Source organism: Nicotiana attenuata, chromosome 5 (genome assembly GCF_001879085.1).
Source record: "Nicotiana attenuata strain UT chromosome 5, NIATTr2, whole genome shotgun sequence".
Classification (NCBI taxonomy): Eukaryota; Viridiplantae; Streptophyta; class Magnoliopsida; order Solanales; family Solanaceae; genus Nicotiana; species Nicotiana attenuata.
In genome coordinates, this window is record NC_031993.1 from 22,851,671 (window position 1) to 22,861,609 (window position 9,939).

Sequence of the window (9,939 nt, forward strand, 5' to 3'; positions counted from 1 at the left end):
AGTGTTAGGCTTACCTAGTCGTAGAGACTAGGTGCCATCACGACAACTCACATAGGGAAAAATTGGGTCGTGACATAAAGTTTGCTTACTTTGTATTTTACTCGTTTTATTTTCTGATTACTAGTATAAATATTTATTATAGAGTATACTTTCTAAACTCATAGTTAATTTTCTTATATTCACATGAATTGGTAAAAATATTAAATTCGTTATTAAGATTTTTATTAATTAATTTAAGTAACAATATTATTTATTTGGAAGATGACAATTATTTATGACATTATATAATTATTTAAGATATTTTTGTAAAAAATATTTATTTAAATACCTTAGAATAAATCAATATTTGATATTCATTATTTACCTATACGTTTATTATGCAATAAAACTTATCTATATGTTATTTGAAAAAAGTTTAATTAATGATGTAATTATATTTGTCCAACCAGATTTGCATGGTAATTACATTCTGGCGAACAACCAAGGTGTTGCCTGCCAAAACAGACCCTTACACTCTGTTTGGATCATTGTTCTCCGTCGTTTTATAATGTATTGTATCGTTTTATGAATACAATGTTTGGATAGATTGTATTATTTGTTATTGTTATATAATATTTTGTTGTTTGATTTGACTGTATCGTACTGTACTGTAACTGATAAGTTTACTAAAATATCCTCAATTATTTAAATATTAAATTTATCAAAAACTATGCATAAAAATAATTTTAAAAAACAAAACAGAAGGAGGCAAAACACCTTAAGAAAGCAGAGCAAAGGAGTAAGACAGAAAAAGGCAAAACACAGCTAATTAGAATTGAGTTAAAAGCAAATTAGGAGAAAAATAAAACAGAAGGCGGCAAAACACCTTAACGTTGGTGGCAGAAGTTTTGGAAAATAACAAAGTAAGTTATAGGTTTGAGATTTGGAGTTAAAATAGAAAAAAAGTAAAGGTTAAAATAGAATTGTAGAGTAATAAGTTAGGGCATAATTAGAAAAAAAAATAGGAAACAATCCCACCACACCAAATCGATTATTTTAAAAAATGGGACTTTTTATTGTTCCGAAACAATAAATTTAACAATACAATACAACCAATTTTAATGAAACAATCAAAACAAACATTATTTTGGGATAACAATACAATAATATTAGACCGGATACAACCATCCAAACAAGCTGTTAGTTTAGCAATAAAATTTTATTACACTAATGACAGCCGAGCGACACATCCAATATTAAATTCAGTCTCTGCCTTAGTTCTTCTCTTCTATCTCTCACTTCCTAGGAGAAGCAAAGAATTGCAGTCTGTAATCTGTATGTAGATGCGTGCATATACATACATATATTCATCTACCTATACTTTCTTCTAATTTAGCCAACAGTTGATTCTTGGATGATGCTGGCTTAGATCCCCTCTTTTATTTTGTTTCTCACTTGGGTATAATTCCTGTTATCCTCTGCTTTATGATTTATGCATATGCATGTTTTGGGATATATTCATTTTGTGCTTATGGATTTCAATCTGTGTCATCTGTGCACTTGTGCGCTTTTCCTCTAGTAAAATTTTTATTGAAAGAAATGGGGTTTTGGAAAAATAATTGAGTTTACTCAGGAGAGGCAAAAAAATTTCTTCGCACCCGCCTAAGCCTTGGTGAGCAGAGTTACCCAGTATTTGTGCTGGTAGGAGGGAGTAGATATCTGGTGGAATAATCAACATGGGCTCCCGTATACTACTGTCATAAAAAAAAAGAATAAAAAAGAATTGAATTTACTGATTTGGGGCACTTCTTTTTTTTTTGGTTATCTGTCGTGATTTTGTGACATTTTGTTGTAATGTATGTAGTTTCCGAAAAGAAGATGCTGATTATTTGGAAGTTGCTGATAAATCTTAAGTTCTAAAATTCGATTAGTTTTAGATTCTATTACCTGCACTTTTTTTACCAATGCTTTAGTTTGCTTCTCTTGTTTTATGGTATTTATCGAATTGGTTTTGCCTTATCTCTTTTTCTTTCCACTTTCCTTGTGATTCAGCCGTTTTCTTTTTATTTGGAAAAATAGTTGTACTTTGAATACACGTATGCAAATCGCGCGTGTAAAATTAGGTTTTCTTTTCAATTTAGGGTTCAAAAGAAGTAGGTGGTTATTAATGGGATCTTGATTTTGCAGTCACTTGGATTGTTTTTATTTTTATTTTTATCTTGTGGATTTATATAACCGACCAGAACCAGTTTTGGACTGAGATATAGTTGTTGTTCTTGTGCTTTTATTTAAGGTGCTTGGTTATTGCGCGTGCAACACTGTGATGGCATTCACTAGTACTGATAAAATCAGATTGGCAGATACAGTGGTATGTAGTTATTCTGCTCTTAATCTATGGTGAAACCCATTATTCCATTGGTAGCCATCTGAACTAGCTGTTGAACCAACAAAATTTTTACCTACTTCAGTTCCATGCACCAAAATGGATCAAGTGAATATAGAACTATTGGTATTATACAACCACAAGAATTTCTCACCTTGATTAGTTGATGCACTAAATGTGACCTAGTTATATCCAGAATTATTGATTTTATCTTCTCTCCTAGGTTTGTTGTAGGAGGGACATATTTTCAAGTAGCTAGATTCATATGACCCTAGCTTCGCACAAGTTTAGACCAGTTTAATATGGTTGACCTATTTCCTCGCCTGGGTGCAACTTATTTATGTGTCTTATACGACTTTACGTCTATAACAATCACTTTTTTTATTGTATTGACAAAGTAGGAGCTTTGTATTAGTATTGTTAAGCAAACAGTATAGAAAAAGAACAGAAATGGGAACCTTAAATATCTAAGCTAGCACATTGAAACCTTGTATTGTGTGGTTGTTGAACCTAAGACCCGTAATGTAATCGAGCTAGTGTAGCTACTATTGATATTTCTTCAAACTAGAAAAGACGCTTTTACTTGGGGAACGTAACTTGTCCACTTACATTTGTCGCGTGTTTAATGGGATATGGACGTTAAACCCTTATCTGCAGCCATTGGGTTATGGAAGAATAAAGTAATGTAGAGATGCTCCGCATCAATTGAAAGAGATGATGATAGAAAAAACCTCACTTTGTGACTTGCTCTGGCTTGTGTCTATATTTTTTCCAAGTCCGTAAGTATTGATTTTCGATCAAATAATCTTTCCTCAAATACATTTAGTAGTTTAAAACATCCTGCTATACTAAGGATAGGTACTTCATTTCTTCTATGTCCCACTGAGGCAAATTTTCTAAATGTGCCATCTTTGGAAGAAACTCCAACTATTACTAAAAACAGTGTGGTTTTTATAATGATGAAGAATTGCTTGAATATAATGGAAGTCCATTTGTCATTTTTGTTATTTTCAGTAGTGGATGCTAGACCTTCAGAACGATAAACGTTGTGTGACATGCTTGGATATTAGCTACATTGTTTATTAATAGAATCTTTGAAGATTCTGTAAAGTTGAGGCTGACGTATGTAGATTGTTTTCTTTTGAGGTCTTTTCTTTTACCCTTCAACATTTGTGTCAGCTTTGGAAAAAAAATGTGTTGAACAATAACAAGGTACTAGTCTTGCTGCATAGTTTCTTTTTTTTTCGATGAAAGAAAAGGTAAGCAACAATGACTAATACATCGTTAGTCATTGCTTCTTACTTGAGTTGTTGGACAAGTGATTGGTTGTTGGATCAAATGAAGTATTTAAGCAGGACAAGCACATTGTTGTTAGAGTGCTTTAACTTTGAATAGTCTGTTAGTTGTATCAATGATACTTCCCTACTTCCAAAATTTTCCGAAAACCGAATGCGTGAAAAATGATTCAAAAATATATCCAAAAATTCATTTTGATTAGCTACCCAAAAAGGAAAGAGTTTACCAATTGCATAACTTCTTTGCTGTTTGTAGCACGTGGGATCACGTCTTGCAAACAATCATAATATGACCGCTCATCTAATAAAATCAATGTGTAGATCTCAACTCCCTTTCCACTTACCGATAGAGATTGTGTATCCACAACCTCGGGCCGCTTTTAAGTAACGTTTGTGTTGTTGAAGTGAAGTATTTTATGAGTCTTATATTTTCTCTTTTAAGTATGCCACTTGTAGAGTTAAATTGATGTCAAAGTTTACGCTTCTCCAAACTCACTTTGCACTAACCACAATCTAAAAGTTAAATATAAACATTTGTATCACCTTCCTTTTCCCCTAATATTAAAGATTGTCTTTTGTTTACTTTCCATGTGAATCAATTATATTGAACTTGACCTAGGCTTCACAAGAATAAAGAAAACTTGTGCCTCTTAGGAGAGGTAGAATTTATAAACTTTTCTTCTTCATAAAATCAAGTGTTGGCAAAAAGTACTTTATGGTTATTTCATAATTCCTTGATCCCAAGGTGCTTGGTTATTGGACTACTAGTCCCTATGTTCATGCGTTGCACAAATTCGCTAAAACAATTTTAAAATTTTGGACTGCATATTGTAAACTTTTGCTTGAACTATAAATCCTCACAATAAAAAATATATTAACATGATTTATATAGCCGACCCGAGTGTGATTGAACTGTATTTGTTGTAATTTTATATTGTGGGCTAGATTAAGAGTCTTATATGTATTACATGAGTTGTATGGATTAGAAGTTTAGTTTAAGTGTCATGCTAATAGATAGTTGTTGAAATATTCTTATAATTTCGCATTATTATCAAATACTAAATATTTTTCTATAACTTGAAATATTTGATGATAAGTTTTAAAAAACACTTTTCCTTCTTTTGTACATTAATGTCAGAAATTTTTAAGGGTAAAAGGTCCATCAACTCTATAGGGGCATTTTGGTCTATCAAAATTTTACTTAGATTCTTCCCAATTTTATAATAGTAATAGATTAAACATGTGCAATTTTGACTTCGAGGTAAGTAAATTGTACCTTATCAAAAAAAAAAAATTGACTTCGAGGCAAGTGCTAATGGTGCTCTTGGAAATATACTTCACCTTAAGTGCTTATGTTTCCTAATGCATCCCACCTAAGGTTTGTTAGGAAGCTCTGTTTGCTGTACTTATTTTTTGACTTTATCGTAAGGAAAAATTCGTGATAGGTTATCCACCTTGTGGGAGTGGCATCTCCTAAGAACTTGACCGTAGACTCTTATTATTGATTTTGTTTCCACTGGATGCCATTATTAAAAATGCATTACTTTATCAAGAAGACTACACTCTAGACTTTAAAAGAGTTTATTTAAGTCTGTTGTTCAGACCCTAAATAAAGTGGTACAGGATTAGTGAACAGAACCCAGATTAATTGGTTGAAATTAGATTTCGAGCTTATCAGGTTAAGAACTTAAGATTTATGACCAACAAAGAATCTCCTAAAACAGTGGCTTCAGCCATATTTTAGATTAAGACAAACTTTCATGGAGTCAAGTGGTTCCTGGCATCCGCTGGTTCTTGTACACCAATATGATCAAGTAATTAGACCAACTTTTCAATGTGAAGTGGCCGCTGTCTGGATTCATTTGCACTCTTGATGTTAGGAAATGTTTTGTTTGGAAATATTTCATGCTAATTTTCTTTTTTGTTCTATATAAATAGTATTCCTAAGTATCTGATAAAAATATAATATTCCCAAGTTGTGGCTCCCCCTACAGGGACGGGAACAGCCTTCGGACTTTACCTGTTACCAGGCACATTGGGGTATAAATATTATGCCTAAGTTGTGGCTCAAACTATTTACCTTTTGCTGCTTTATGAATGATTTCATTCCCCAGAACATCAGCTTCCTTTCATGGTTGTTAAGTCTCCTGTAAAGTCATTTAGTTGAGCAGTTCCTAAATCTAATTTTTCTTGCCACGGATCTCGTTTGTGGCCTCTCCTAGCCTTATCTGGACAGTTGGGGAACTTAATAGATTTAGACTTCTATAGTCACTTCGATTTATCTTCTTGTAGAACTTCCCGTTATTAATGATATTTAGTTTTATTGGTCTTTCGTTAGTTTTATCTTGCATTTTCTTGGTGATTTAAGTCATTGATTTCATCATAAAGAAGAACTCCTGTACTTTGAGTGCCCCATAGAGTTAAATTATATTTTCTCCTTTGAAAGTGTTTTTGTCGAGACCCCTCACATGTTTAACTGGATCTTCATGTTTATAAATTTGTTCCTTGAACTAGATGGACACATTTGGGTATGGAGATTGTTTCAATTTCTGCCAGACTGACATTTCAAATTTGATTTATAATTGCTCTGTATTATCAATTCATGTCATCTCTTGATGACTTGGTGTGGAGAACTCCCTTTCAGCATTTATTTTACCAATCCAAACAGGTGTTCCTGTCTTTGTAGAAAGTACATACATTAGCCCTTTGGTTAAATAGGATAAAAAGGTGTTCTTTTTCTGTCCTATGATGTTCACTGTTCCAGGAGTCCTCTTGTTGAATAAATTATGTTTGCTTTGTTTGGACAGTTCTATTCAATTTAGAATTGTTTTGATGGAGCGAGATCATCTGGACCTTGCGACCCTTGGAAAAACAGATCATAATGATATTCATGGTTCTTCAGTTGCTAGTCACCGAGATAATATGAAGTACGAGCCAAAAGATTTGAGAGATTCTGCACAACCTGCTCCTAATCAGAATCCTATAGATCTTACTTCTTCACCAGAGCGAGAAGATGATAGCACAGATGATGAGGATAACCAAGGTGAAGATGCTCAAAAGCAATTGGTGATTTACGATCCTACTGCAGTTGGTGCTGGCGAAATTGAACTCGTGCCTGATCCTCTTGATTCTCAACCTCGACGAAACTCCTTTCCGAATTATACATCTAGAATTTTGCCAGCTGTAGGGGCATTTACTGTGCAGTGCGCTAATTGCTTCAAGTGGAGGCTTATACCTACAAAGGAGAAGTATGAAGAGATCAGGGAACACATATTGGAACAGCCTTTCTACTGTGAATCAGCCCGTGAATGGCGTGCTGGAGTATCATGTGATGATCCACCTGATCTTACTCAAGATGGAAGTAGGCTCTGGGCTATTGATAAGCCTAATATTGCTCAGCCCCCTCCTGGGTGGGAACGCCTTTTAAGAATCCGAGGTGAAGGAGGCACCAGGTTTGCTGATGTGTATGTGTCTTGCATTCCTTCCCTCCTCCTTTTGCCTTTAGTAGGTCTTAAAAAGTGTATATGATTCTTCCCTTTTAAGCTAAGACAAATACAGCCTAAATAACAATTCTTTTGTGATGACGATTTTTACAGGTATTACGTTTCGCCATCGGGCAAAAGACTTCGTTCCATGATTGAAATTCAAAAGTAAAATTACAAAATCTTGAATCTGTATTTTCTTTTCATATTCCTCGCGGTTTTTGCTCAATGCTTTCTCTTCCCAGGTACTTGCAGGAACACCCGGAGTATGCAGCAGAAGGTGTAAGTATGTCCCGGTTTTCATTTCAGATCCCAAGACCTCTGCAGGAAAACTATGTTAGGAAGCGGCCTTATCGTCCAGCACTTGCACATGATGAAGATGATTCTGGTATGCCATGACTTTTAAACCTCTTGATTCTCTATAGACATGGTTCTTTAAGCGTGCTTAAGTTAAAAACTTCTAGCATTTGTGATTAAAGCTAGTTGCATGAATGTAGTTCATGCTGGAAAATGAGGAAATAAAGTTAACAGGTGCTATTTGGTTCTTTCTCCCCCTCTAAGACTGCTATAGGTGAACAATGAAAGAATTACTTTCAAGTTATGAACTGTTCCGACTGGAGTAACTGGAAGCTTGTCCTAGGGATAATGAATCTATCTGAACATACACGTTATAAATGAATCACTGTGGTTTTTGTGCATTAAGCATTCAGCCCTCTTAGGCTATTAGTACTTGATTGATGGACTACCCTCTGTCCATTATAACCAATCACCTCTTGGATTGAGAAATTATACTGTGAAGTTATAAGTTCATAAGCATAGATCACTTCATGTTGATTGGTGTGATTCCATTAAATTTCTAAATTGTGTGAACTTGAGACGGCTGCTGGATATGAAGATCTATGTTTATATTTTTGCTCCTGACCGGTTATTCATCTGGTTGTCCCATCATCTTAGTCTAATTATTACCTGAGTTTGTAATAGGCAGTGTTTTCTACAAAAGAATCAGACTTTGTACTCGGCACTGATTGAAGCGCATTTGTGGCTATGGCAGTTAAACGCATAGCATGGATTGGTTCAGATGGCGGTACAGATTTACGGCTTGGTATGCCAGGACTGTCTGCACCTACTGACCGGGCCCCTCTTTTTGAACCTGTGAGCCAATCGTTCAAGAAGAGGCGGACTCCATCTAAACGAATGAGCAACACTGATGCAGCGTGCAAGTCAAGTTAGAAGAGTCTCGTCTACTTTTGTTTGTATACGATCTGGTGAAATCTCTGAGTTCATTTTGTGTAAGCTGACATCGAGCAACCTGCACATGGACTTGTATGTACGGAAATGTATGGCTTTTACCAAGCACTGTTTTTTGATGAACTTCCCTGATGGTCATATCTTTTGTTGTTTCCGTTGAGTGTAGACTGTAGATATGAACGAACTAGGTAATGTAAAGAACGGCTGTTCTATCTTAGTTTTAGTTGAATATTTACTTCTGTTAAAAGCGAATGCTTATTGTTAAAACTTAAATATAACTGGCTGTTCATGGTGTTTTCACGTTGAGATGTTTAGAATCTTCTGTTGTCTTATACTATGTTTGACGCCCCATAACATTTTTAACACTCCTACAGTGGTCTACTCTTAACTGTTGTACTTCATAAAAGTTCAAATACAAAGAACCAAGTCTTGATACAAAAAAAATGACATGAGAGAGAGAGAGAGAGAGAGAGAGAGAGAGAGTCTAATATTGAAAAGTATGAGCAAGTTGGTCCGTTTGCGAGATTATCATACTATTTTTCCAGATTACAAGTTAATATAGTTTTGCAACCGATGTGTCGTTGATATATTGTTCTAATATACCCTCTACTTTGATATATTGTTCACATTTATTCTCAGTTATACTATCGGGTAAATTTGAAAAATTTGCTAACGGTCAGGGTAGATTTGACCCGATAAAATTTGCTAACGGTCAGGGTAGATTTGACCCGATAATATAACGGAGAGTAAATGTGAACAGTATATCAAAGTAGAGGGGTATATTAGTCCCTTTTCCCTTGATTATATCGTTGCTAGATGCGCATTCCAACGAATCATAATCAGTCTGTGGCGTATGCTTTGGATAACAAAATAAAATGAGCAATTATCCATAAATCCGTCGATTGTCTAACTCAAATATAGCTTCTCTGAATTTTATTAAAATGCGTACATACAGTTTCTTAATATTTCACAAATTTGCTGGGCTTGAACATATCACAGCTTCTCCAAATATACTTGATAATTTCCAATAAAAGATTGAAGGAGAAAGTATATTATGCACTCTGAAATATCAAGCTTCATGGAATCCTCTGCTCCCCTCGGAAAACTCCATTGCTTTGACGCAAAGGAAACAAGAGATTTTTGGGTTAATTTTCGGGGTATTATCACTTTTATCTCGCACTAGAAACTATTTATATTTAGTAGCCGAAAGTGTATAAAATTTGTATAATATTTTTATATAACATACAGAATGTGTGTGTGTGTGTGTGTATATATATATATATATATATATATATATATATATATATATATATGTATGTATATATACAAAAGATATATAAATTTTATAGATTTTTTCGGCTATTAATTTTACAACGGCGATACAATGTCATTTTTCCTTAATTTTCTCGCAGAAATCATCATTCTATTGCCTTAATACCTATGCTAGAGCAGATTACATAATATTATGTTTCGTCTTTGCAATAGGCTTACATCTATATATAGGGAAAATGACACTCTATAGCCACTCTCAAAATAATAGCTGTCTTTTTAT

General features: G+C 34.2%; 1 protein-coding gene across 2 annotated transcripts; it reads left to right on the forward strand.

The window, feature by feature from the left end:
- LOC109225487 (methyl-CpG-binding domain-containing protein 2-like) lies at positions 1,213 to 8,690 on the forward strand. 2 transcript variants are annotated; one of them, XM_019390163.1, is made up of 6 exons: positions 1,214 to 1,438; positions 2,273 to 2,347; positions 6,465 to 7,121; positions 7,254 to 7,307; positions 7,385 to 7,527; positions 8,191 to 8,690. In XM_019390163.1, exons 3-6 carry the CDS (start codon positions 6,490 to 6,492, stop codon positions 8,367 to 8,369), a joined length of 1,008 nt encoding a protein of 335 aa, XP_019245708.1. In that variant the 5' UTR covers positions 1,214 to 1,438; positions 2,273 to 2,347; positions 6,465 to 6,489; the 3' UTR covers positions 8,370 to 8,690. The 2 variants fall into 2 exon arrangements, with proteins under 2 accessions (XP_019245709.1, XP_019245708.1); XM_019390164.1 differs by lacking the exon at positions 2,273 to 2,347 and having other exon boundaries at positions 1,213 to 1,438.

What these genes read in the sequence shown, in the direction of transcription:
- LOC109225487 (XM_019390164.1), top strand. Translation starts at nt 6,490, where the DNA reads ATGGAGCGAGATCATCTGGACCTTGCGACCCTTGGAAAAACAGATCAT. An exon ending in GGCACCAGGTTTGCTGATGT is followed by an intron (nt 7,122 to 7,253) that starts GTATGTGTCTTG and finishes CGATTTTTACAG; the next exon opens with GTATTACGTTTCGCCATCGG. An exon ending in TCCATGATTGAAATTCAAAA is followed by an intron (nt 7,308 to 7,384) that starts GTAAAATTACAA and finishes TTCTCTTCCCAG; the next exon opens with GTACTTGCAGGAACACCCGG.